This window comes from Macaca nemestrina, chromosome 17, assembly GCF_043159975.1.
Source record: "Macaca nemestrina isolate mMacNem1 chromosome 17, mMacNem.hap1, whole genome shotgun sequence".
Lineage (NCBI taxonomy): Eukaryota > Metazoa > Chordata > Mammalia > Primates > Cercopithecidae > Macaca > Macaca nemestrina.
Window position 1 is genome coordinate 84863400 of NC_092141.1, and position 27105 is coordinate 84890504.

At 56.8% G+C, this 27105-nt stretch overlaps 2 protein-coding genes across 4 annotated transcripts; both read right to left on the reverse strand.

Annotated features, from left to right (window-relative positions):
- Window positions 1-3123: 3123 nt before the first annotated feature.
- On the reverse strand, window positions 3124-7597 carry LOC105469180 (tripartite motif containing 47). Of its 2 annotated transcripts, none has more exons than XM_011719884.3 (6): window positions 6880-7597; window positions 5745-5840; window positions 5234-5464; window positions 4872-5070; window positions 4374-4448; window positions 3124-4085 (listed from the first exon to the last, which is right to left on the reverse strand). In XM_011719884.3, exons 1-6 carry the CDS (start codon window positions 7558-7560, stop codon window positions 3445-3447), a joined length of 1923 nt encoding a protein of 640 aa, XP_011718186.1. In that variant the 5' UTR covers window positions 7561-7597; the 3' UTR covers window positions 3124-3444. The 2 variants fall into 2 exon arrangements, with proteins under 2 accessions (XP_011718186.1, XP_011718187.1); XM_011719885.3 differs by having other exon boundaries at window positions 6857-7591.
- An 11185-nt stretch (window positions 7598-18782) lies between these two features.
- On the reverse strand, window positions 18783-25925 carry LOC105469182 (tripartite motif containing 65). 2 transcript variants are annotated; one of them, XM_011719887.2, is made up of 6 exons: window positions 25518-25925; window positions 21835-21930; window positions 21346-21579; window positions 21091-21265; window positions 20895-20960; window positions 18783-20431 (listed from the first exon to the last, which is right to left on the reverse strand). In XM_011719887.2, exons 1-6 carry the CDS (start codon window positions 25923-25925, stop codon window positions 19863-19865), a joined length of 1548 nt encoding a protein of 515 aa, XP_011718189.2. In that variant the 3' UTR covers window positions 18783-19862. The 2 variants fall into 2 exon arrangements, with proteins under 2 accessions (XP_011718189.2, XP_011718190.2); XM_011719888.2 differs by lacking the exon at window positions 20895-20960.
- Window positions 25926-27105: the final 1180 nt, after the last annotated feature.

The following is a 27105-nucleotide window of genomic DNA, read 5'->3' on the forward strand; positions in this document are numbered from 1 at the left end:
TGCTGAGGGACCTGCCCCCAGCCTTTCCCCAGCCCACCCCGCTCAGTGCACCTCCTTCTAGGTCTTCTCAGAGCATCGTTGGAAAAGTCACTAGGCTGGAGCAACATGCGTTCATACACAGACGATCACCCAGGCAGATACTCACGCATAGCACACACACACATGCAGATATACACACAGGTATGCAGATATATGCACATATACGCATACACACAAAACACCTAGGCATGCAGACCACACACACACACACACACACACACACGCTCGCAGTCCAGGGTGACAAAGGAAATGCGAGGTTGTAGCTAACACTCCAGTCTTCAGAGTCTGAAACTTGGGATCTGAAGAGCCAGCCCTTTGCTGGCTGTGCACCCAGGGGCCAGCCAATCCCTGGCTCTGAGCTGCAAAGCTACAATACAGGGATTTGGGATTAAAATGCTTGTTTCAGGCATGGTATAGAACCCTGTCTCTATATTTAAAAAAATTTTTTTTATTTTATGTATTTATTTTTGAGACAGGGTCTCACCCTGTCATCCAGGCTGGAGTATAGTGGCATGAACATGGCTCACTGCAGCCCCAACCTCCTGGGCTCAAGGGACCCTCCCATCTCAGCCTCCCAAGTAGCTGAAACCACAGACATGCACCACCATGCTGGCTGTTTTTTGTTTTTTGTTTTTGAGACGGAGTCTGGCTCTGTCGCCCAGTCTGGAGTACAGTGGTGTGATCTCGGCTCACTGCAACCTCTGCCTGCTGGGTTCAAGTAATTCTCTGCCTCAGCCTCCTGAGTAGCTGGGATTACAGGCGCCCGCCACCACATCGAGCTAATTTTTTTTGTATTTTTAGTAGAGACACGGTTTCACCATGTTGGCCAGGCTGGTCTTGAACTCCTGACCTCGTGATCCACCCGTCTCGGCCTCCCAAAGTGCTGGCATTACAGGTGTGAGCAATTGCACCTGGCCAATTCTTATTTTTATTTTTGTTTTTTGTAGAGATGGGGTCTCACCATGTCGGCCAGACTGATCTCAAACTCCTGGGCTCGAGTGATCGTCCCACCTCAGCCTCCCAAAGTGCTGGGATTACAGGTGTGAGCCACCATGCCCAGCTTCAGTTTTTTTTTTTTGAGATGGAGTCTCGCTCTGTCACCCAGACTGGAGTACAGTGGCCGGATCTCAGCTCATTGCAAGCTCCGCCTCCCGGGTTTACGCCATTCTCCTGCCTCAGCCTCCCAAGTAGCTGGGACTACAGGCGCTCGCCACCTTGCCTGGCTAGTTTTTTGTATTTTTTAGTAGAGATGGGGTTTCACCGTGTTAGCCAGGATGGTCTCGATCTCCTGACCTTGTGATCCGCCCGTCTCGGCCTCCCAAAGTGCTGGGATTACAGGCTTGAGCCACCGCGCCCGGCCTCAATATTTTTTTATAAAGAGATGTTTGTTTCCCAAACTGCCACGCAAGACTCTGGAGCTGGAGGCCACTCTGCAGATGGCATCCTTGCTGATTGGCTGTGTCTGTGGCCACAGGCGTGACCAGTTGCACCTGAATTCCACCAAGAAAGCACCAGGCTTGTCTAGCTCACATTCCAGGACATGCCAACGCTTCCTACAGGGTGAGAGACCAGAAGGTTCCCTGGCAAGGGGAGCCTGTAGGGTAGGGAGTGCCAAGTAGGGGGACAAGATGAGACAGCAGGTGGCATGAGGGGTGGGAGGGGTCCTGTGCAAGGTAGGAGGCTTGTAGTAGGTGGTCCAAGGAGCATCCAAGGGGACAGTGGGGCAGCATTCTCCGCCAGCCCTTTCACTGCCGGGTGAGCTGGGGACCCGTGGCTGCCAAGGGAACGGTGTTGAAAACACAAAGCACCAGAAGCAAGGAGGCCCCGCCCGGAAAAACAACATCCTGGCTGCCGGGGGCCCAGGCAGGCTCCCCGGGAGGGGCTATTTTTAGCTGCTGAGGCCGCTGGGGCTGGACTTGTATGGCCTTGCTGTCTGGCTGCATAGCTCACCCATTATCCCGCCTGACCTGGAGATGGGCGTCTGTCTGAGAGGCCTCTCTGTCTGCCCTTGCCCTTGGCCACAGCCCCTCTCTGGGGTGCACCTGGGCCACACAGAACCCAGGGAGGAGCGAGCTGGCCTGCGCCTGGAAACATACTGGCCTGTACCCTCAGGGCATCCCAGGCCTGGCTCGGGTTCTAGGGCAGCAGAGGGCACTGGGCCCTCCCAGAAGAGAGGCAGAGGCTCTCCTGGGAGACAGGTCACAGGTGTCCCCAGCATGGAGGACAAGAAGATTCCAGAGGGAGACATACGTCCTTTTATTTTTTGAGATGGAGTCTTGCTGTGTCGCCCAGGCTGGAGTGCAGTGGTGTGATTGATCTTGGCTCACTATTACCTCTGCCTTCCGGGTTCAAGTGATTCTTCCGGGTTCAAGTGATTCTTCTGCCTCAGCCTCCTGAGTAGCTGGGATTACAGGCACCCACCACCACGCCCAGCTAATTTTTGTATTTTTAGTAGAGATGAGGGGTTCACCAAGTTGCCTAGGCTGGTCTCAAACTCCTGACCTCAAGTGATCTGCCTGCCTTGGCCTCCCAAAGTGCTGAGATTACAGGCGTGAGTCACTCTGCCTAGCCAGGACATAAGTCCTCTTATTGTAGATGCTCTGGGCTCCAGCCACATCCTGGGCCGGCTCTGTGGGCTGAGGGCTATGTGTGAAGGAAGCTCCAGGTCTCAAAACTCTCTTGCCCACGCCCAGGGGTCCTGCCCTGTTCCTGGAGGGGTGAGGCCTGCATTTAATGCTGGGCACAAACAGTACAAACATCGATGGCAGGTCCAGAGCCAGGCTGCCGCATGAAAGATAGAAATAGCTGGTGGGAGTCAGGCCATCCCAAGCAAACACTCAAGCAGCCAGGATGGCAGTGGGGCTGGAGAAGCCACCTCTGGCTGCCCCTGCTGGGAACAAGGGAGTGGGGGTGCCCCAAAGGGCAGGTACCCTGTTCCAGCCCCCTTCTCACAGGCCAGGGCGCTCTCTCAACAGGAATCCTGGGACCAGGGGCTCCGGCCCCTCTCCTGCCTGCCCACTCAACCAGCTTATGAATGAGAGCGGTTCTGGGAATCCTTGGGTGGCGAGGATGGAAAAGGAGTCATTCATTCAACAAGTGTTTATTGAGCACCTACTATATGCCAGACATTGTTCTAGAAACCTGGAAAAGGAGGGGTCAGGGTAGCTTGGAGCTATCCCAGCTGTAGCTCTGTCTCTCAGAAGCGAGGTCTGCAGGGGAACAGGGTCTGGGGGGCCTCCTGCCTTGTGTGGGGGGAAGGCTGAGTGTATAAAAGGTGGAAGCCTCTAGAAATGAGAAGGCTGAGTGTATGGGACTCATGCTGGTGCCTTCCCCAGAGGAAGGAGAGGGCCCAGAGGAGGCAGCTTCCTGGAGCAGAGACCGCAGCAGGAGCGCCCATGCCCGGCATCACCTCCTCTTCAGCACAGATATGCAGGACTTCTTGAGGGGCCCGATCTGCAGGTGAGCGTCCACACTCTCCAGGAAGAACGCAGGCTTGAGCCTGTGGGTGAACAGCCCCGCAAAGTGACTGTCCAGGCGGCTCTGGAAGGGGTCAATGGGGGAGGCCGGGATGCCACCCCGGCGGGGCCGGGAGGCCTTCAGCCTCCGCAGGAGGCTCATCTTGCCGTCCCGCACAGCATAGAAGGCCAGGGCACGGTCGGCGTATTCTAGGCAGACCCCGACCGTGGGCGAGAAGGGGTGCGGCAGGGGAGCCTCCAGCCCATGAAACCAGACAGAGAAGCTGCGTCCATTCCACTGCAGGCAGCAGGAGTGGGCGTTGCGGCCTAACCGGCCGCGGTCGTAGGGCTCTTGTGGGGAGAAGTCTTCGGCCATGACCCCCACGCTGACCCAGCCCTCGATAATCTCCACCTCCCAGTAGTAGGTGCCCCGGTCCAGGGCACCCTCGCCCAGCACCTGCTCACAATGCGTGAAGCGGGTAGGCGACTCGGGGTAGTTGATAGGACACAGCACCCTCTTGACACCTTTGGTTCCAAACAGCTGCAGGAACTTGTCTGCCGTGTCACTGTCCAAATCCACGATGTAGGCAACTGATCCCGCGGACAGAAGAGAGAGGCAGGGCTCAGGGCCAGGCTGAAAGGGCACGGCCCCTCCACAAGTGCCCACCCCCGAAAACACAGCCTCTCCCCTGCTTTCCAACCGGCACAACCCAGCCCCGCCGGAGACCACCCCAGGAGCTGCCCTAGCTCTCCCCACGAACTAGGGAGAGGAATCCTAACCCTTGTGTGCCAGGGCCCTGCTGGGACCTGCTTCTGGGATCAGCCTAGCAGCCCTGGGAGGGCCCGGCGTGAGTGGAGGGGGCACGGGCGCCCACTTACACTTCAGGAAATAGTCCCTGGGAGCTTCACTCTCTAAGAGGTTCGTGCTATCGGGGTCCTGGGGCTCAGCATCAGCTGCAGAAGAGGAGATAATGGTGAGAATGCCCCCAGACTGCCCCCCTCCGAACCTGACTACAATCCCTTCCCCCTTCACTTCTTCCCAGAGTCCAGAGCCACCAGGGAGCAAGCACCACCCAGACGTGGCATGCTGTGCTCACACGCATGCCCATTGCCTGTGTTCTGCTCCTTGCCCCACGTGCTTCCCGGGCCACAGCCCCTCTGGAGCTAGAGGGTGGGCTAGGAGAAGCCCCCTCTACCCCAGGTCCAAGGGGCTGATTGATCCCCACAGGGTGGCAGCTCTAGTCACTGGCGGGATTTGGGCTCCTCCCTGTGCCAGGCACAATTTTCCTCCTCCACTTCTGGATGGGCACCAGGCCTGGGGGCCTGTGCGAGAGGCTGGGAGATGGTGAGTCATCGGGGGAGTGGGGCGGTGCCCACCTTCCGAATCCAGCTTCTGTGGCCCGTCCTCGTTGCCACCCGGCCCCCTCAGCTGCTCCCACTGGTTGGCGCAGGCCACGGCCAGCACGTCTCTCACTGCGCGGACAGCTTGGGAAGATTTGGTGAAGCTGAGCTCCCTCGGGGGTCCAGGGCCAGGGCCACACCCCTCCTCCAGGGCCAGCCTTAGTGCCAGCAGCTCCTGTGCCAGACAAATGCCCATTAAAACTCTGCTGGCCATGGCTCCTCCTTGCTGGGGGTGGAGGCGGCTCTGCCAGGAGGTCATGCACCCACTGTCTCCTCCTCCCTCCACCCCGACCTGTCCCAGCTTCTGTTCCTTCTGTGGCCCCCAGAGCGGCCCTCACCTGCAGGAAGCTGACTGAGTCGGCTTCGGGGACCTGGCTGAGATTCTGGCGGGCTCGGCTCAGGCGGCTGCGCTGTTCCTCCTGTCGCCGCAGGTCACCCTGGGAGCGGCCCAGCATAGCAGCTTCCCCCTCCTCGATGAAGGCCAGCACCTGCGTCTGGAAGCCCTGCAGGGCAGCCGCAGCCTCTGCAAACAGCCGGCTCACCCTCTCCCGCTCCGCCACGGCTGCACTCTGCACAGGATGACAGTAGCGGGGGCAATGAGGGCAAAGAACCGTCCTGGACTGTGGCTCCCTCCTTCCCTGACCCCAGCTTCCCACTCACCCTCTTGAGAGGACAGAGGGGCCAGCCTGAGCCTACCCTGCATCTGGGCCAGGTCAGGGGACACTTGTGCTCAGTGGGTATGCACATGGCTTGTTTGGAGTGAATTGTGCCATGCTGAAAGCATACACTGCCAGGAGTATGCCCACTGCAGGGGAGGACAGGGATGGAGGCTGGGGAGGGGTGTCTGACCTTGATGAGGGCCACTGTGCGCCTGGACTGTGCAATGCCAGCACCCAGTTCGTCCATGCGGTCCTCCACGGCGCTCAAGACTTTCGGCTGCTCAGCCTGTGGACAACACCCTCCATGAGTGTGAGGTCTGGCAGAGGCCACAGCCCTGCCCTGGGGTCCCAGGCCTTGCCAGGGGAGAGAAGGGGGTGACCGGGGAGTGGTATCTGTGCATTGGGTGGGACTGGAGTGGCCACGATGTCCCATAATATGCCAGAGGTGCCTGCAGCCCAGGCTGGTGCCTTTCCCGAACGCCTGGGGGCCCGCAGGCTGACTGGGTGTCTGCCTCCCGTCTCTGACAGGAGGCCCAGTACAGGGCCTTCCGCTGGTCTCAGTGTTACTCAGATGAATTTGAGAACTTCCTCCGGCGGGGAAGAGGCACAGAGTAAGCGAGTTAGGTGCGGGGATTGGGGGTGACTGCACAAGGAAGCATTAAGCTATCCTGGGGATCACTGTTCCCAAAGAACCTGCATCCACAGTCCAGGCCTGAAAAAAGGGGATTCCGGGCAAATCCCCTAGGTCTTATGAGTCACTGCTCCAGGCAGGAGAGACGGAAAATCCCTTGGCCAGAGGCGCCAAGACCGGGCTGGAGGCCAAAGGAAACTGGGGGCGGGAGGTAGAGGCCGCGGCGCACATGCTCCCACCACTGGCCCCTGGAACAGCTGGACAGAGAATCTGTGTGCCCGGCCGCCCTCCTGCCGCCTGCCACACCCATCGAAAGCCGCAGACTTAGCCCAGGGCAAATCTGAGCTGAGACCGGGTGAGCCCTTGGGCGGCAGCAGGAGCCACGCTACCGGAACCCCGCGGGCCTGACCCGGTTCCCTCCCGCCTACGCCCCCATAGACCCCGGCCCGGCTTCAGGTCCCCTGCCCCCTCTTCGCGTCCTTGTCCCGTTCTCTCACGTCCCTCCTTCTCCCTTCCCATCTCCATCCCGCGAGCAGATGACCTTGTCAAGGCTGGAAGGGACCGCAAAGATCCTCAGGTTAGAGGAGGAAATTAAGACCCAACCCGGGAAGGCTGAGGGGTCCAAGGTCCTCGGCCCGCTCGCGCGCGGTCAGTCACCAGCCCCGGCTCACCCGAGTGTGCCCCCGGAGCCCACCTCCTGAAGCGCGCGCTCCTGCTCCAGCGGCACCAGCTCGTGGCCGCGGTGCTCCTGGGCGGCGCAGGCCTCGCACAGACACACGCGCTCCGCGCGGCAGTAGCGCTCGAGCGGCCGCAGGTGGCGCGGGCACAGGCTCTCCTCTAGCCGGCGCAGCGGCGGCACCAGGCGGTGTCCGCGGAGCGCGGGGCTGCGCTCGTGCGGGCCCAGGTGCGCGGGGCAAAAGGAGGCGAGGCAGGAGAGGCAGGACAGCGCGGCAGGCAGGGCCGCGCCCTCGGGGCACGCGTCGCAGCGCACTGGCTCTTCGCCCGCGGACCACGGCTCGGGCGCGCAGGGGGCCGACGGCTCCGGGGCGCTGGGCGGCGCGCTGGGCACCGAGGGCTCCGGAGCCGGAGCAGGGGCCGGGCCGGGGCCGGGGCCGGGCCCGGGGCCCGAGCCCTGGCGGAGCTGCAGCAGCTCGGACAGCGTGTGGTTCTTGCGGAGCTGAAGGCCGTCGGGGAAGGGCTCCTGGCACAGCGGGCAGCGGGCCGCGCCTCCGGGTCCGCCGGCGCCACTCGCGCCACGATGCGGCCAGAGTGCGCCCAAGCAGGCGAGACAGAAGTTGTGGCCGCAGGGCAGCGTCACCGGCTCCCGGAGCGGCTCTAGGCAGATGGGGCAGCTGAAGGGACCACTGCTGTCCATGGCTCCGCGGCCGCCCAGGGCGCCGCCGATTCTGCTCCGGCCTGGGAGGGACCCGGGCCGTTCGCGCCGCGGCACCGCCCCCTGGGACCTAGGCCAGGGCTCCGGACCCCGCCCGCCCCCAGCTCGGCCCGCCCCGCAGCGCCGCCCGCCCGCCCGCTGGTCCGCTGACTCTCAGTCCCCGCCCAGACAACGCGGGGAGGCCTCTGAGCCCGCGCGACCCCCAGGGGAGTCCGCGTGGTCCCAAGGAAGGGAGCTGCTGAAAGGGTGTGAAACTGAGGGAGCGCGGGCGGAGAACGCGAGGGGTACAGCGGAAGAAATGGGAAGGGCTCAACCTCCATCCCTCTGGTCCTTCTGGGCCTGGCCAGGGCTCCACAGGAGCTGGGCGGGTCTAGCTGTGTCACGCCTGCACCTTTGCGCTCGACCCCTCCCCGGCACCCTTAGCAAAGTTCCCGAGCTGCTGACTGCAGAGAAAAATAACTGCTGATGTACATATGTTTTTGCCCCTTAGCGACTCTATTTTTTTTTTTTTTTTTGAGACAGAGTTCCGCACTTGTCGCCCAGGCTGGAGTGCAGTGGGGTGATCTCGGCTCACTGCAACCTCCGCCTCCCGGATTCAAGTGATTCTCCTGCTTCAGCCTCCCAAGTAACTGGAATTACATGCGCTCACCACCACACCCGGCTAATTTTTGTAATTTTTTGTAGAGATGGCGTTGTTGTCCAGGCTGGTCCAGGCTGGTCTTGAACTCTTGACCTCAGATGATCTACCCGCCTCAGCCTCCCAAAGTGCTGGGATTACAGGCTGAGCCACAGTGCCCAGCCCCTTTAGCGACTCTGTTTACACCCAGTGGGGAACTTGGGCTTTTCTAGATATGAAATGGGAAGTTGATATCATTCCCTGAGTCCCTTGCCTGAGGAATTTAGTTCTGGTCCCTGGACACTGGGGGTACCTGTGGTAGGGCTGGGGGTTCCCCAACTGGAAGTATTTAAAGCTCATCTAATTATGCACTTAAAGTGGTGCGTTTTATTGTATGAGTTATATCTCAATAATGTTAAAACACTACACCGGAATGACAACAGAATAAGTAAAGTAGCGCTGATTATAACCCAAAGTGTAAAATAAACATCTATGGGTCCATGCCGATATAAATAAATAATAAATTAACAAGCCAGGGAGAATAGACACATTTCGCATTGAAAATTCCAAATAATGTTATTTTATTTATTTTTTTTTTTTTTGAGACGGCGTCTCGCTCTGTCGCCCAGGCTGGAGTGCAGTGGTGCAATCTCGGCTCACTGAAAGCTCCGCCTCCAGGGTTCACGCCATTCTCCGGCCTCAGCCTCCCGAGTAGCTGGGACTACAGGCGCCCACCACTGCGCCTGGCTAATTTTTTTTTTCTATTTTTAGTAGAGACGGGGTTTCACCATGGTCTCGATCTGCTGACCTTGTGATCCGCCCGCCTCGGCCTTCCAAAGTGCTGGGATTACAGGCGTGAGCCACCGCGCCCGGCCTATTTTTATTTTTTTAGATGGAATTTCGCTTTTGTCGCCCAGGCTGGAGTGCAGTGGCGCAATCTCAGCTCACTGCAACCTGTGCCTCCTGGGTTCAAGCGATTCTCCTTCCTCAGCCTCTCGAGTAGCTGGGATTATGCGGGCCCACCACCACACTCGGCTAATTTTTGTAGTTTTAGTAGAGACGGGGTTTCACCATGTTGGCCAAGCTGGTCTCCAACTGCTGACTTCAGGTGATCCACCCACCGCGGCCTCCCAAAGTGCTGGGATTACAGGCGTGAGCCACCACTCCCGGGCCCAAATGATTTTTGTAGCGACTGTGAAGAGGAACTTAACTTCCCACTCCTGTGGGCTGTGAAGAGCGACTCTTCTAAAGGGAGCCAAAGCTTCACAGCTGAGAAACCTGACACAGTAGCTCAGCCAGGTGATCAAGGTCAACATCAACAGTGATGTCAGGCTGGGTGCAGGGGCTCATGCCTGTAATTCCAGCACTTGGGGAGATTAAGGTGGGAGGATCACTTGAGTCCAGGAGTTCGAGACCAGCCTGAGCAACATAGGCAGACTCCGTCTCTACAAAAACAAACAAACAAACAAACAAAAAAAATAGCTGAGTGCAGTAGGCTGTGGTCCCAGCTACTTGGGAGGCTGAAGTGGTAGGATCACTTGACCCTGGGCAGGTCAAGACTACAGTGGGGCTGGGTGTGGTGGCTCACACCTGTAATCCCAGCACTTTGGGAGGCTGAGGCAGGCGGATCACTTAAGGTCAGGAGTTTGAGACCCAACTGGCAGTACAGTGGCACGACTTCGGCTCACTGCAACCTCCACCTCCCGGGTTCAAGTCATTCTCGTGCCTCAGCCTCCCAAGTATCTGGTATTACAGGCACCCGCCACCACACCCAGCTAATTTTTGTATTTTTAGCAGAGATGGGGTTTCACCATATTAGACAGGCAAGATAGTGGGCACCTGTAATCCCAGCTACTCGGGAGGCTGAGGCAGGAGAATCGCTTGAATCTGGGAGGTAGAGGTTGCAGTGAGAGTTCACGCTACTGCACTCCAGCCTGGGTGACAGAGCATCTCAAAAAAAAAAAAAAAAAAAAATTAAATGCTACCTTGCCTGGCTAATTTTTTTTGTATTTTTAGTAGAGATGGCGTTTCACCATGTTGGCCAGGCTGGTCTCGAACTCCTGACCTCAAGTGATCTGCCCACCTCAGCCTCCCAAAGTGCTGGGATTACAGACATGAGCCACTGCACCCGGAGATACCTGTAATTTCGGTTAGTGACAAAGTCACAGGTAACTGCTCATACCACTGTGGTGTATTGTCTCCATTTGGAATAGAAAGAAATGCTTTCAGTAAGGTGCTGCAGCGTGGCTTCCTTCTGCAGGATCTGAGAGAGACTCTGTCCTGGGCATCTGTCCCAGCTTCTGGTACTGGCTGGCAGTTCTTGGCGTTCCTTGGCTCTCAGCTGTAAGATGCGCTCTAATATCAGTCTCAGTTGTCATTTGCCTTTTCTCTGTGTCTGTGTTCATGTCCTCTTCTCTCTTTTTTTTTTTTTTTTTTTTTTTTTTTTTGAGAGACTCTTGCTCTGTTGCTCACTCAAACCCCTGGGCTTAAGCAGTCTGCCTGCCTCAGCCTCCCAAAGTGCTAGGATTACAGGCGTGAGCCACTGAGCCCGGTGCCAATTTCCTCTTCTTGTAAGGACACCAGTCGTTGGATGAGGGCATATTCTACTCCAGTATGCCCTCATCTTAACTCGGTCATATCTACAAATACTCTTATTTCCAAATAAGGTCACAGCCACAGGTCCTGGGGGTTAGGATCTGAATAAGTCTTTTTCAGGGAACATGATTCAACCTATAACAGCACATAAGGAAAGGTTGGAGAGAGGCCCAGCCTCAAATGTGCTAGAGGTCATGCATGTCCCCTGGTGTTCCTGGCCTTCTCTGTGTTCCGGGACCCTGGCCCTTCCCTAAACCTCAGCACACACTGCCGCGGCCATCCCAAACCCTTGTCCACCTCTCCCATCAGGTCTGCATTCCTGCCTCTGTTTCCCCAGCTCTCTGGGCTTGGGGGATGGGAAGATACTCTCAGGTCCCCTGAGACCAGGCTAGAAATGTTCAGAAGGAACTTAATGAGTTCAGAGCTAAAGAGGAGAAAACACAAGAAAAAGAGCACAAATGAGCCGGGCGCGGTGGCTCCCGCCTGGAATCCCAGGACTTTGGGAGGCCGAGGTGGGCGATCACTTGAGGTCACGAGTTCCAGACCAGCCTGGCCAACATGGCAAAACCCCATCTCTACTAAAAATACAAAAAAATTAGCCGGCCATGGTGGTGCGTGCACCTGTATTCCCAGCTACTTGGGAGGCTGAGGCAGGAGAATTGCTTGAACCCGGGAGGCAGAGGTTGTGCCACTGCACTCCAGCCTGGGCGACAGAGCGAGACTCCATCTCAAAAAAAAAAAAAAAAAAAGAAAAGAAAGAAAGAAAGAAGGAGGGACCCAGTCTCTTGGGGAGGGAGCTGGCTCTCCAGGCATTCAGTAACCCCTGTCTTAGTGTCTCTTGGCTGCTATCTCAGAACACCAGAGACTGGGTGGCTTATACACAACAGACACCCCTCACAGTTCTGGAGGCTGGAGGTCTGCGATCACGGTGACAGCACAGTCAGGGTTCCAGTGAGAGCCACTTCCTGGGTTGTAGATGGCTGCCTTCCCACTGTGTCCTCACATGGCCAAGAGACAGCCAGAGAGCCTCTGGGGCCCCTCGGACAAGGGCACTCATCCCATGAATGAGGCTTCACCCACCTGAAGACCCCACCTCCTTGGACCATCACCTTAGGGATGAGGATCTCAACACATCACTTCTGAGGGTACACACACATTCAGACTGTTGCAACTCCAAGTGCCAAAAGAGCAGTGCAATCTGCTCCTGGGGGCTCCATGGGAAAGGCTGGGGGAACTGTGGAAGTGGCATTTGAGCTGGGCTTTCACAGACTGCTAGGACTCGGGCAGGCAGAGGCTGGGGTGGGAAAAGACCTTCCAGGCAGAGGGAGTGGCAGAGGGAGCCGGCCTGGGTGTGCCTGATTTGGCAGGAAGGTGGGTAATGAGTTCCATACGTTGGTTTCTCAAGAGCACTTGATCAGGACTGTCACTTGTCTGCCAAGCCCCAGGAGCGGTTGGGAGGCCCAGGCTGCCTGGGTTTGCTGAGGCCATAAACCTGCCTGGTTCTGGAGGAGAGGGTGCCTTTCCGGTTGGGTCCCAGCCAACCCTCTGCTCCCCACCCACAGCCTGCTATCCTCCCTGCTTGAAAAGATCTGCCCCCCAGGAGGAAAGCACAGAGACGTGGTTTGTCAGTGTGGTGGCATCTAGATATTTCTTTTCTTTTCTGTTTTTTTTTGAAATGGAGTCTCACTCTGTTGCCCAGGCTGGAGTGCAGTGGCACAATCTCAGCTCACTGCAACCTCCACCTCCCGGGTTCAAGCGATTCTCCTGCCTCAGCCTCCCAAGTAGCTGGGATTACAGACATGCATCACCATGCCCGGCTAAATTTTGTATTTTTTAGTAGTGATGGGGTTTCACCATGTTGGCCAGGCTGGTCTCAAACCCCTGACCTCAGGTGATCTGCCTGCCTCGGCCTCTCAAAGTGCTAGAGTTACAGATGTGAGCCACTGTGCCCAGTCTGGCATCTATTTCATTTCCATTTCCAAAGTTTTAAAGTTGTTTGCCCAATGTATTAGTTCCCTTCAAAATGAATTGTCTAAGAGCCAAGGGCAAGGGTAACTGGCACCATGTGAGCTCAGCACGTTCACACCTGCCCTCATTCTGTCCATCCAAGGACCCCATCCTAAAGGACGGCAACAGGAATTCCGACAGGTACCATGTCTTGCCAGAGGTCACGTAACTCGTCCTGCAGAGGAAGCAGAATTTAAGCTCAATAGGTTGCAGCTTGAATAATTATAAATTTCACATATGACTATCTGACCTTAGTACTGCTTGAGAAAAAAAAGAAAAAAAATCAAATAAAAACAAGTGGCTGGGTGTGGTGGCTCACGCCTATAATCCCAATCCTTTGGGAGCCAAGGCACGAGGACTCCAGCTCAGGAGTTGGAGACCAGCCTGGGCAACATATTAAGAGCCTGTCTCTGGGAAAAAAAAGCAAAAAGCAATCTGGTGATGAGAGTAATTAAAAAACTATTTCTAGCTTTACTTGTGTCTCTGAAAATTATTGAAAGGGGATCCAAACACCATGTCCCTAAGAGCACTTCCTTTTCTGTATGTTTTTTTTTTTTTTTTTTTTTTGAGACGGAGTCTTGCTCTGTCGCCCAGGCTGGAGTGCAGTGGCCAGATCTCAGCTCACTGCAAGCTCCGCCTCCCGGGTTCACGCCATTCTCCTGCCTCAGCCTCCGGAGTAGCTGGGACTACAGGCGCCCGCCACCTCACCCGGCTAGTTTTTTGTATTTTTTTAGTAGAGACGGGGTTTCACCATGTTAGCTAGGATGGTCTTGATCTTGTGACCTCGTGATCCGCCCGTCTCGGCCTCCCAAAGTGCCGGGATTACAGGCTTGAGCCACCGCGCCCGGCCGGTTTTTTTTTTTTTTTTTTTTTTTGAGACAGAGTCTCACTCTTTCTCCCAGGCTGGAGTGCACTGGCTCGTTCTCGGCTCACTGCAACACCTGCCTCCTGGGTTCAAGCCATCCTCGTGCCTTAGCCTCCGGAGCAGCTGGGACTATAGGCATGCACTACCATGCCCAACTAGTTTTTGTATTTTTAGTAGAAAGGGGGCTTCACCATGTTGGCCAGGCTGGTCTTGAACTCCTGACCTCAGGTGATCTGGTCTCCCAAATTGCTGGGACTACAGGCCTGAGCCACTGCACCTGGACTTCTTTATGCTTTTGATGTACTTTTTTGTTTTGTTTTTTGGTTAAAAAGCTTTTTTGTTTGTTTTGTTTGTTTGTTTCATTGTCTTTTTTCCTCACTGTCTCTGAACAAGTTTTTAAAATTTTTATTTATTTATTTATTTTTTGAGACAGAGTCTCGCTCTGTCGCCCAGGCTGGAGTGTAGTGGCGTGATCTCGGCTCACTGCAAGCTCTGCCTCCCTGGTTCACACCTGTCTCCTGCCTCAGCCTCCCGAGTAGCTGGGACTACAGGCGCCCGCCACCACGCCCGGCTAATTTTTTGTATTTTTAGTAGAGAGGGGGTTTCACCGTGTTAGCCAGGATGGTCTCGATATCCTGACCTCGTGATCCACCTACCTCAGCCTCCCAAAGTGCTGGGATTACAGGCGTGAGCCACCGCGCCTGGCTTTTTGTGTATTTTTAAACAGTTGGTTTGTATGAATGTCAAATGAATATATTTATATTACTTAAAAAGTAAACAGGGCAGGTGCGGTGGCTCATCTGAGACTGGGAATTTGAGACCAGCCCGGCCAACATGGCAAAACCCTATGTCTACTGAAAATACAAAAATTAGCTGGGCGTGGTAGTGATGTCTGTAGTCCCAGCTACTCAGGATGCTGAGGCAGGAGAATTGCTTGAACCCAGGAGGCAGAGGTTGCAGTGAGCCGAGACTGGGCCACTGCACTCCAGCCTGGGTGACAGAGTGAGACTCCATCTCAAATAATAATAAATAGGCCGGGCGCGGTGGCTCAAGCCTGTAATCCCAGCACTTTGGGAGGCCGAGACGGGCGGATCACGAGTTCAAGAGATCGAGACCATCCTGGCTAACACGGTGAAACCCCGTCTCTACTAAAATACAAAAAAAAAAATTGGCCGGGCGAGGTGGCGGGCGCCTGTACTCCCAGCTACTCGGGAGGCTGAGGCAGGAGAATGGCGTGAGCCCGGGAGGCGGGGCTTGCAGTGAGCTGAGATCCGGCCACTGCACTCCAGCCTGGGCAACAGAGCTAGACTCCGTCTCAAAAAAAAAAAAATAATAATAATAATAAATAGGCCAGGCACAGTGGCTTACGCCTGTAATCCCAGCACTTTGGGAGGCTGAGGCGGGCGGATCACGAGGTCAGGAGATCAAGATCATCCTGGCTAACACGGTGAAACCCCGTCTCTACTAAAAATACAAAAAATTAGCCAGATGTGGTGGCGGGCACCTGTAGTCCCAGCTACTCAGAGGCTGAGGCAGGAGAATGGCATGAACCTGGGAGCTGGAGCTGGCAGTGAGCCAAGATCGCGCCACTGCACTCCAGCCTGGGCAACAGAGTGCGACTCCGTTTAAAAAAAAAAAACAAGGCTGGGCGCGGTGGCTCAAGCCTGTAATCCCAGCACTTTGGGAGGCCGAGACGGGCGGATCACGAGGTCAGGAGATCGAGACCATCCTGGTTAACACGGTGAAACCCCGTCTCTACTAAAAAATACAAAAAACTAGCCGGCCGAGGTGGCGGACGCCTGTAGTCCCAGCTACTCGGGAGGTGGAGGCAGGAGAATGGCGTGAACCCGGGAGGCGGAGCTTGCAGTGAGCTGAGATCCGGCCACTGCACTCCAGCCTGGGTGACAGCGCGAGACTCCGTCTCAAAAAAAACAAAAAAACAAAAAAACAAAAAAAACCCACACCGTTTTCCTTTATAAATTGCCCAGTCTCAGGTACATCTTTATTAGCAGCACGAAAACAGACTAATACACCTCTCTGGCCTCCCATCCAACTCCCTCCAATCCTGCTGGCCCTTGAGGTCCCTGTCTTTCACAATCTCTCCTGCCCTTGTTCCGTCTCTGGGTGACCATCCACCTGATTGTGCATAACTGAAGCCCAGAATCTGTAAGGGGGTCTGGTGGGTGGGCCAGACATGCTGGAAACACCCACAAGCTAATCAAACGTGTCCCCTTTCCAAATGTCACATCCCAACTCTGTGCTGCCTTTTCCCTCGATACCAGTGTGCATTTTCCTGGAGAGGACATGGAAAGTTCTCTCAGAATAAGTTAGGCTGGCTGAGCATGGATCGCTTGAAGCCAGGAGTTCAGGACCAGCCTGGGCAACACAGTGAGAACCGTTCTCAACAAAAAAATTAAAAAATTAGCTGGGCGAAGTGGTATGCGACTGTAGTTCCAGCTACTCAGGAGGCTGAGGCAGGAGGAGGATCACTTGAGCCCAGGAGGCGGAGGTTGTATCCTGCCCTTGCACTGCAGCCTGGGTGACAGAGTGAGGCCCCATCTCTTTAAAAAAAAAAAAAAAAAAGAAAGAAAAAAGAAAAAAAAAAAGCAATGGCTCACGCCTGCAATACCAGGCGTAGATCCCTTTGGGAGGCTCAGGCGGGCAGATGACATGAGGTCAGGAGTTTGAGACCAGCCTGGCCAAACTGGTGAAACCATGACTCCACTAAAAATACAAAAACTAGCTGGGTGTGGTGGTGGGCGCCTATAATCCAAGCTACTTGGGAGGCTGAGGCAGGAGAATCACTTGAATGTGGAAGGCAGAGGTTGCACTGAGCTGAGATCGCTCCACTGCACTCCAGCCTGGGCAACAGAGTGCAACTCTGTCTCAAAAACAAAACAAAAAACAAAGTAGCTGGGCATTACAGGTGGGTGCCTGTAGTCCTAGCTATTCTGGAGGCTGAGGCAGGAGAATCACTGAAACCCGGGAGGCAGAGGTTGCAGTGAGCCAAGACTGTACCACTGCACTCTAGCCTGGGTGACAGAGTAAGGCTCCATCTCAAAAAACAAAACAAAACAAACAAACAAACAAAAACGAAAAAGAAATAAAGAGTGGGAGTCTCTGAGCCTACAATGGCTCGGGAGGCTGTCCATTAGAAAAAAAAGGCAGGGCTGGACATGGTGACTCCTGCCTGTAATCCCAGCACTTTGGGAGGCCGAGGCAGGTGGATCACGAGGTCCAGAGTTTGAGACCAGCCTGACCAACATGGTGAAACCCCAACTTTACTAAAAATACAAAAATTAGTTGGGCGTGGTGGCATGCACCTATAATCCCAGCTACTCAGGAGGCTGAGGCAGGAAGATCACTTGAACCCGGGAGGTGGAGGTTGCCGTGAGCTGAGATCGCGCCACTGCACTCCAGCCTGGGGGACAGAGCGAGACTCCGTCTCAAAAAAAAAGAAAGAAAGAGGCCGGGCGCGGTGGCTCAAGCCTGTAATCCCAGCACTTTGGGAGGCCGAGACGGGCGGATCACGAGGTCAGGAGATCGAGACCATCCTGGCTAACACGGTGAAACCCCGTCTCTACTAAAAAATACAAAAAACTAGCCGGGCGAGGTGGCGGGCGCCTGTAGTCCCAGCTACTCGGGAGGCTGAGGCAGGAGAATGGCGTAAACCCGGGAGGCGGAGCTTGCAGTGAGCCGAGATCGCGCCACTGCACTCCAGCCTGGGTGACAGAGCCAGACTCTGTCTCAAAAAAAAAAAAAAAAAAGAAAGAAAGAAAGAAAAAGGGGTCAATATTTATAATACAGAACACGCCCACAGAATATAGAAAGAACCACCACCCAATAGGAAGAAGAATTTCATATAATAAATGACCCCAAACACCTCCCACCTCAGAAGCAGACAGGGGGCCACTCTTCCTTGCTCTGCCCCTCTCAGAGCGCGGCTCAGCCCTCTGGAAGCTTCTGCTGCAGCCTTGGATTAGGAGGGAGTATGAGGTGGGGACAGCAATGATGGCTATCTGGCCAGGCCAATACTGCCTGGCTGGGCTTTCAGCTCCCACTGTTGCCCCTAGCCGGCCAGCAAGGTCCTGCCTGCCTCCTGGCTGTGGGGCTCCACATGTCAGATTCCCTCCCCATGTCTGGGGAGCTCCCATCTGAGGATCTTCCTGGAAAGGCCTTACCTGGGCCGTGCCAATCCAAGTCCCTGCCCTGCTCTTGAACAAACAGCCACAGGCTAGGAGCAGGGACACAAGATGGAGGCTGCAATGGTGGCAGTGATTGGGATGGGGTTGTCGTGGGAGGTTTTGTTTTTTTTTTTTTAACAAATATAAAAACATTATATATATTGGGGTATGTATATTACATGTATTATCCTTTAAAAAATTTTTATTGTGAAATATTTATCCATGAGTACATATAACACAGATGTCCAGTTTTTAAAGTTACAAAAGCAGACACCCCTCCCCTTTTTTTTTTTTTTCAGATGGAGTCTCGCTCTGTCACCCAGGCTGTAGTGCAGTGGTGCAATCTCGGTTCACTGCAACCTCACCTCCCGGGTTCAAGCAATTCTCCTGCCTCAGCCTCCCCAGAAGGGATTACAGGTGCACACCACCACGCCCGGCTAATTTTTGCTATTTTTAGTAGAGACGGGGTTTTGCCATGTTGGCCAGGCTGAACTCGAACTCCTGACCTTGTGATCCGCCCGCCTTGGCCTCCCAAAGTGCTGGGATTACAAGCGTGAGCCGCCACGCCTGGCCAAAAGCAGACACCCTTGGAACCACCTCCCAGAACAAGAAGTGGAACATTTCAAGTAAAACAAATTACATCTACCTGATGACCCAGCAACCCCACTTCCGGAAGTACAAGCAAAATCATGCCCAGGGCTCTTCGTGGCAGCATGTTCTGTAATGGCAAACACCACACCAAGCCAGGAGGAGCTAGCCTGCGCTGGCACCTGCACACACGGCTGCCCCAAAGTCCCACACCCAGGGGTGGGATGCTGGAGACGGAGGTCCTGCCAGTGTCACGCGCTGCTTGGTGACAGGGTTGAGGGGCCTTAGTCGGCCGGACTCAAGGTGGCCTCACTGTGTCTTTTGAATAAAAAAATCTCACTGTGTCTTTTGAATAAAAAAATCTTCAAGTGCTCATTGTTCCCTGAGTGACTCACTTGAGGTAACAGCCTACATACATGACCATAAATGCGGCCAAGCATCCTGCGCAGAAATATTCATCATAAGCCAGGCGTGGTGGCGCACACCTATAATTCCAGCTACTCAGGAGGCTGAGGTAGGAGAATCCCATGAGCCCATGATGGCACCCTTGCACACCAGCCTGGGTGACAGAGGGAGACCCTGTCTCAAAAAAAACACATCGATGTTTGTATAGCTAAAAAGAAAGCAAATTAAATGTCCAATAATGGATAAACTTGATAGCCATTAGAATGACTACAGCAATCAGTGAAAATTTTCAATCATGTGAAAAATGCTTATGTTAAGTCAAAAAACTTCAGAAAACACTGTAATCTCAGCTACTTCGGAAGCTGAGGTGGGAGGATCCTTTGAGCTCAGGAGCTCGAGGCTGCAGTGAGCCACGATTGTGCCACTGTACACCAGCCTGAGTGACATAGCAAGACCATCTCCTAAAAAAAAAAATGTTTAAATGCAGAAAACAAAATTGTTAATAGAATATAATTATAAGGATGCACAAAATAAAAAGACTACAAGACAGGACGGACATCTATCCAAATGTTACAAAAAATTAAAGAGAGCTGCAGGCGGGACGGAGGGAGGAATCTGTCGGCCCTGGGACTACTCTGGCTCACTGCCCCTCACTAACTGCTCCTTTGGCCCTTATCATCTCCAGAGGCAAGTTCAGATGGATCTGAATTTTGTCACACACGCTGTCCCGTAAGCCCAGAAGTCCCCTGGGCACTGCTCTAGCCTCCCAGGCCCAGGCAGTACCTAGAACTGGGTTCTGTTTGGGGCAAGGGCATCCCATTTATCCCCCTCCTAGACCGTGTCCCCTTCAAAGAGGCTGGAACAGTGAACTCTGGGTTTATGCTCACCTACCCCCACCTCCAATCTCTTTCTGAGTTAACAGAGAGGCCAACAGCTGGTCCTCCAGTCTCCGAGCTGGAGCTGGGCAGCTCTTGGGCACGCAGGCATGGTGGCAGCTATGCCAGGGCTCCATCCCATGCCTTCTTCAGCTGAGCACCCCTTCCTGGGGCCCCGGAGGGAACACAGCCCCTGGCTGATGGCACAGGGTCAGGGTCCTACCCTCAAGGAGCCAGAAGACGGGGGTGAGGGGCTGGTTGAAGAGGGCATGGAAGGTGTACAGGGGCTGGGTCTGGGGCTCCAGGCTGTAGAAGGTGAGGCAGCCTGAGGCCAGGTCCAAATCCATGCCCAGGAGCCGCCCTGACACCCCTGGGAGGCGCTGGGCCTGGCCGTTGTGCCAGGCCTGGAGGCTGTCCCCCTGGACGCAGAGCCCCCAGGAGCAGGGTCCCCGGCCAATGTTGTCTGTGTGGGGCCCCACCCTGCACCGTGACAGTTGCGGGTAGGAGACGCCCAGTGTCACTGAGTGGTCTGACGCGCGCACCTCCCAGTAGTGGTGCCCGGCCTGGAAACTCTGGGTACACTGCACCTGCCAGAGCTCGAATCTGCCGGGCCTGCCTGGGCCCTGGGACTGACGGCAGTGCTTCACCTGCTGGTCCTGGCGCGATAGATAGAAGTGACGGTTGGCGCTGATTGGATCAAAGGTCAGATTACGATAATCTGTTGGAGAAAGAAGAACAGAAGTGGGCTAGGGGAAGACAGCACAACTGGATCTCCATTTATCCGCTGCTAAACCTCCGCCAGGCATGCTGAGCACCAGCAGCCACCACAACACTTAATCCTCGCCATGACCTCGCAGGCGGAATCCTCTATCAGCCCTGTTCACAGCTGAGAAAACTGGGGCTCCCAGATCCATTAACTCAGTATTAAGCGGGAGAATCGCGGGTCTGTGCCCCAGACTCTGTCCTTCAATGAACACTGGCTGCCTCTGCTTCAGGGTGGATGTGCACGAGGTGTGCAGGGGGTAGGGCCAGGCTCAGATGTCCCGGCAGGACAGTCACAACACGTGCCCCCCTCACTCACATGTGCATACAAACATGTGTGTGCACACACTTGTTCACAGCACAGGCACCTCCTTGCACACGCACACACAGTTGCACACATACACGAATGGCCTCCTTACTCTGCCAGAGTTTCCTCCTCAGTGGACAAACTGTGCTTGGGACCGGTGCCAGGGGACCTGGGGCCTCTAGGGGGCAAAGCAGCATTAGGAGGATGGTTGGAGAGGTCATGATGTGTGGGCCCTGACCCCCCTCTGCCCCACAGCGGGAGCGGCAGCTGGGCCCAGGGCAGTAGTGGGGGCCTGGGGTCAGTCTTACCCATGGGGCCTAAGTCCACAGGCTTGGCTGGTGCCCCGGGGTGGCCCCCTTCTTCCAAGAGGAGGCCACACAGCCGGCTTAGCAACTGCTTCAGGTCGCCCAGCTGTTGGTCTTCATCCCACTGCAGAGGGGTCAGTGGCCCAAGAGGCCCTGGGGGCTGGAGGAGCTGTGATTCCTGAGCCCCAGGGAGAACAAGTAAGCCCGGGCCTAAGGGGCAGGGAAGCAAGTCCCCCACCTGTGCCTGAGCCCTCGCACCTGCAGGAAGGTCTGCTCATCCACCTGCTCCAGAAGCTCCTGGATCCTGCAGCCATGGCGAGCCACAGCCTCCAAGTGGCCCCGCAGCCGCTGCTCCTCATCTCGAGCCTGTGCCAGCACCCGCGTCTTGGCCACGTCGATGCTCCTCAGTGCTGCCGTGTGCTGCATTTCCAGGGCCTGTAGCAGGCTGCTGAACTTGCCGGAGACCCAGGAGGCCAAGATGCAGGCTGAGTTCTGGGTGGGCACAGCAGGGGCTTCAGGGTGGCCAGGGCCCTGTGCCATACCAAGGGAGGCTAGGGCCAGGGCTGCCTGCTGGGCTGAGGGTCAGGGATGTTGGGAGGCAGGGTCCTGGGAACCTCCCCAGGACCCCTGTGCCCAGCTCCCTGCTCAGCCACACTCCCTGCTGCCCGGTGTTCCAGGGACCAGCTGGTGACCGCCCCCAGGATGCAGTGTGAGGCCATGGTGGGCGGGCAGGCACAGCCCTCATACCTGGATCTGGCTTCTTTGCTTCTGCAGCTCTAGTAGCTGGCCTTCGGCCTGGGTGGCCTGCTGCTGGGTAACCTCCAGGCTGGCTCTCAGCTGGGCCTGTGGTGGCCGCCCATGGGACAAGCAACAAGAGAGGGCCAGGATTGGCTGTGACACCCTTTCTCAGACAACCAACCATGCCTGCAGACACCAGGCAGCCCCTCCCCACGCCACCCAGGCCAGCCTCCGGAGCACAGGCCTCACTCTAACCTAGGGAGAGTGGGGGCCGTGCCCCGGCGGGTCCGGACAAAGTCTTTCCTAACCTGTAGCAGGGTGGTACCTGAGCAGAGCAGAAGCCTTGGGCTCAGGACCCAACTTCCATTGCCATTTGTACCTCTTGCATGCTGAGCAAGCTGAGGCAAAGCACCTGCCCTCTCTGGACCTAACCCCCTACCCATCAACACATGAAAGTGATAATGCTGGCTCAGGAGGCCTTGCAGGGATGACCCCAAATACTAAAGCTGTTGGTCCCTGTCTCACTGCAGAGGGGTCAGTGGTCCAGGAGGCCCTGGGACTTAAGAAGCTGACTGCAGGGACCACCCAAAGCACCAAAGCTGTCTGAGAAGTGGGCAGTTATTTGCATGGATAAACTAGATTCTTCTGGGGATCCGGCCAGTCCCTGGCCCTAGCTTTGAGCCTGAGGGGGGAGGAAGGGACCCTTATTCGGTTATGCTCCCTGAGTCCCTTGGGAATCAAAACACCACGCTCTCATGAGAGCGGGACGAACCATGCAGGTCCCGGGGGCCCCATTCCCAGCATCTGGTCAAAAGCTTCACCATCTTGTTTCCGCTTTTCCCACAATGCACTGAGATGGGGACTGTTACTATCCCCACATCACAGAGGAGGAAATGGCTCAGAGAGGTTGATAATTTGGTCAACGTCCTCAGATCTTCCTAAGCCCAGAGCTCCGCCAGGCCCCCAGCCTCCAGCATTTAACACAGGAACACAGGAGGCAGGAAGGCAGGCTCTCCCAGGGTACCCGCCCTCCCCCAGGGACAGGCACCCCCATGTCCCTTTCCCTCTCTCTTGCAAAATCCTGGCTCCCCTGGTGCTACTGGCTGCCCCTGCTGCTCCCTTCCTCCATATGGCCCTCTACTGGCCTCCAACTCAAACTTCCATGCCTAGCTCAGTCTTCTGCACCCGCTGTTGAGCAGTACATCTTGTCTCATCCTACTCGGCGGCTTCAGCAGCTACAAGGAATGTCCTGCGACACTCTGGAACCCTTTTCCTTCACCTCATCTCAGCGCTCCCGTGAACTCACCCTGGCCCTGTCACCAGCTCTAAAATCTCCATTCTAGGCACCCATTCTTCCTTCTCTGACCACCACCTTCCTGCCCTCTCCTGTTCCAGCCACCTCTGTCCCAGTCCTCCCACCTCGCTGACTCCCAGCTGTGCACCCCCCCATCCCTCCCTGCCCATCAGGCCTCCTAGCCACCCCTTCCCTTCTTGTTCCATCCAGCGTCCCTGTGCCATCCTCCACCCATGCCTTAGCCCCAGCCCTCCTCTGTCCCCAGATGATTCCACGTCCTGTCTTCACTGCTGAAATGGGTTTTGTCAAGGGCCGTGCTGAAGGTCATTTCTGTCCTCGTACTGAGCCTCCGATTGGCATGGGCACCCTGCCTGTTCTCTTCCTGGCACCCCTCTCCAGGTGCCACACAGGGCTGCCGCTCCCCCAACCTTCCCCATCTTCCTGGGAGCTCCAGCTTGGAACCCTCTCTCCCTCCTAGCACTAATGACTCCCAGCTCTCCACTCCTGAGCTTTGGAGCTCACTGCAAGCTCCGCCTCCCACCCCAGTAGCTGGGACTACAGGCGCCCGCCACCAGGCCCAGCTAATTTTTTGTATTTTTAGTAGAGACGGGGTTTCACTGTGTTAGCCAGGATGGTCTCAATCTCCTGATCTCGTGATCCGCCCGCCTCGGCTCCCGAAGTGCTGGGATCACAGGTGTGAGCCACTGCGCCCGGTGGTGGCCAGGCTGCGGTGGGTCTGGCCCCCTCCCACTCCTGGCGGCAGCGCCTGCTTGTGGAGGCGACACTCGCGCATGGTGCACACGCTGCACACGCAGCAGCTCTCGGTCCGGCAGAAGAGCTCCAGCGGCTGCCCGTGGCGGGGGCAGCGCGCGGCAGGGCCGGGGTCCCAGGTGCCACAGACCCGTCCCCTGGTTTGTCCCACTGGCGACTGTCACCTCTATACGTCCAAGGCCAAACTCTGCCCTCCACCTATGTCTCTCAGCACACAGACCCCAGCCACCTGCGTGCTCAAGACAGAATACCCAGGTGTCTCCCTTGCTGCCCTCTCTGCTGTCCCCCATGTCCCCTCTGGCCTGCTTTCGCCTCCACAAGGCACTGCTCCCCCTCAGCGTTTCTCATCTCCTCCATCCTGGTCTCCTTTCCCTGCCCTCCAAATGGTTCCTTGCCTCCCTGCACTCCTGCCCTGGGCTCCTACCCTATTCAGGTCTTGCGTCCTGCCCCCTTCAGCCCCCAGCCAGGTGATCAGTCTCCACGAAGCCCAAATCTGATCATGTGCCACCCTGCTTCCAAGCCTACAATGGCTCCCATGACACTAGAGTAAGAGACAGGCTCCCCCAGGACCCTGCCCGATCTGGCGCCTGCTGACCCCCGGGCCTGGCCTACAGATCTCAGTGGCACAAATCTGCCACTAGCCACCCCGCGTGCCCAGTTCTTTCCCATCCCAGAGAGGGAAGCAGGCTGATTCCTCTGCCTAGAATGCACTTCCCCAGGTCTTTCTCCTCCCGGCTGGTGCTTCCTCAGCCCTCACATGCCAGCCTGAAGGCGGCCTCCCCTTCCTCCTCCTGGCCTGTTTAGCAGGGTCACCCCGACACCTCTATCACATGCTATGTACTTTCCTCACTGCATTTTGCAAGAATACATTCAGGCCTTACTGGAACACTGACTTCTTAAGTGGATTCTAAGTCTCTTAAGGGCAGGGAGCTCGTCTATCCATTTACCAACAGCCCCCATACCCCCCTCACCCCTCCACCCCCACCCCGTACAGCGAATTAAAGCAGACACACGACTGTTCTCTAGCGCCTGGGCACGGAGCAGGGAGCTGCTGCCTCATGCCCAGGCTTTTTTCATCCGGAAGGCATCCAGCAGCTCCTGAGACCCACCCTGCGGCACTGGCCGGGCTGCACATCCCAGTCCGATGCACAGATGCGAGATATTTTTTTTTTCATTTTGAGATGGAGTCTGGCTCTGTCGCCCAGACTGGAGTGCAGTGGCACGATCTCGGCTCACTGCAAGCTCCGCCTCCCGGGTTCACACCATTCTCCTGCCTCAGCCTCCCGAGTAGCTGGGACTACAGGCGCCCGCCACCACGCCCGGCTAATTTTTTGTATTTTTAGTAGAGACGGGGTTTCACCGTGTTAGCCAGGATGGTCTCGATCTCCTGACCTCGTGATCCACCCGCCTCGGCTCCCAAACTGCGGGGATTACAGGCGTGAGCCACCGCGCCTGGCAGACCCGCGATTTTTATAATCAACTCCCAGGTTGGGCGAAGCCCCTCCAGTTGAGGCTCCCCTCCCCCACCGGGTGCTCGGAGAGAGCAGGGCGCGGCCCGCAGGAGTCATCCTGCGGTGGCCAGGCCGCGGCGGGTCCGGCCCCCTCCTGTTCCCGGCGGACGCGTCACCTGGCGCTTGAGGCGCTCGGCGTCCAGCAGCGCCCGCTCGTGGAGGCGACATTCGTGCACGGTGCACACGCTGCATACGCAGCGGCCCTCGGTACGGCAGAAGAGCTCCATTGGCCGCCCATGGCGGGGGCAGCGCGCGGCAGGGCCGGGGCCGGGGTCGGGGCCGGGGTCCCGGGCGGGCCCGGCGTGCACCACCTCCAGCACGCCACTGAGGGCTACGTTGCGGCGCAGCTCGGCGCCGTCGGGGAAGGGCTCCCGGCACTCGGGGCACGCCTTCCCGCAGCGATCCCACCAGTCCCGGATGCAGGCTCCGCAGAAGTTGTGGCCGCAGGGCAGCGTCACTGGGTCCTGGTAGAGTCCCAGGCAGATGGCGCAGGTCAGCTTCTCCTCCAGTAGCTGCGCGGCCATGGCCCGCTGGCGGTGGGAGCCAGGCGGGCCCCGGAATTCTCAAAGGGACAGCCGGCCTCGCGTACTGAGGGCGCCCGGGCGTGGCTAACGCGGGGCGGGGCGAGGCCAGGTCCCCGCCCCGGAAGCCGGGCCCTTCTCCGACACCTTCGACCAGCGACCTCCGCAGGGGCCTAGGCCACCCCTGCCCGCCTCGGCCTGGGCCGTTCGAAGGCTCCACGTTCCAGCATTGCGCCCCCCCCTCCCTCTAGGCACCGCGCCACCCCGGCTGAGAGCTGGGTTCGGCTCTCTCGGGTCCCAGCCTGGCGGGTCCATCCCACCCCCGTGGGCCTTCAGCCCAGGTCCTGGAGACCAGAGGCTCGAAAATCCCGCCCCGCCTCCGGGCTTCTGACCACGGGTCGCGCGGAACCTCTTCTGGACTCATCTGTCAATGGCCTAAGGGCATAGACCACCCGCGCAATCCCCCGGGGCTCGGCGACGAAACGAAAGTCAGTGCACGTGGGCTGGCGGGCTCCCTGCAGACCCAAGCACTGCTGCACTTTTTCCTGGAGCTGGGTTTCGGGCACTTGCCAGACTGGGGTGTCTTCCTTCTCTGGGCTACACGTAATTTTGGTTATTTTAAAGTAAACAGCGAGATGGAAATGTCTGGTCACCAACAGACAGGGACCAGTTAACTGGTATTTTTCAAATGGCCCTTGAATGAGTACACAAACCAGCTTTCAGCTGCAATCAGCATCCCCTCTCCCTGCTGCCCTCTGCTGGGGAGTTTCTTGCCTGGGGTCTGAGCTGATCTGCAGCCTCAGTATTTAGAGGCACTCCAGCATTTCCCCTGCAGCTGAGCAGGCAAGGCGGGTCTGGGGCCTAGCGCCCACCTCCCTGGCAGTGTGTATCAGGCCAGGGGGAACCCCAGGAGAGCAAGGCCTTTCTATCTAACCAAGCTCGGCTGATGTTGCGGCGGCACGAGCTCTCACTGCTGCAGCAAGCACTGCGTCCTGTGTGCGGCCACCGGCGAAGTTTCTGGAAAAAGTGCACGGATCTACCCTCCACCTACTAGTTAGCCAGACTTCTGCTTTTGGTAAGGGAGAAACAAAACACCTAACCGTCCAGCCGCAGGCTCCATGGGCTTTCTGACCCTGAGCAGGTCTCTTGAGTCACGCTGTTACCTACCTAATGTGGCTTCTCC

Coding starts and splice junctions, on each gene's coding strand:
- LOC105469180 (XM_011719884.3), bottom strand. CDS start 7,560: ATGGACAGCAGTGGTCCCTTCAGCTGCCCCATCTGCCTAGAGCCGCTC. Junction 5,841..6,879: donor AGGAGCGCGCGCTTCAGGAG/GTGGGCTCCGGG, acceptor TGTTGTCCACAG/GCTGAGCAGCCGAAAGTCTT. Junction 4,449..4,871: donor ACAGAAGCTGGATTCGGAAG/GTGGGCACCGCC, acceptor CCTCTTCTGCAG/CTGATGCTGAGCCCCAGGAC.
- LOC105469182 (XM_011719887.2), bottom strand. CDS start 25,925: ATGGCCGCGCAGCTACTGGAGGAGAAGCTGACCTGCGCCATCTGCCTG. Junction 21,580..21,834: donor AGCAAAGAAGCCAGATCCAG/GTATGAGGGCTG, acceptor GTGCCCACCCAG/AACTCAGCCTGCATCTTGGC. Junction 20,961..21,090: donor TGTGGACTTAGGCCCCATGG/GTAAGACTGACC, acceptor TTTGCCCCCTAG/AGGCCCCAGGTCCCCTGGCA.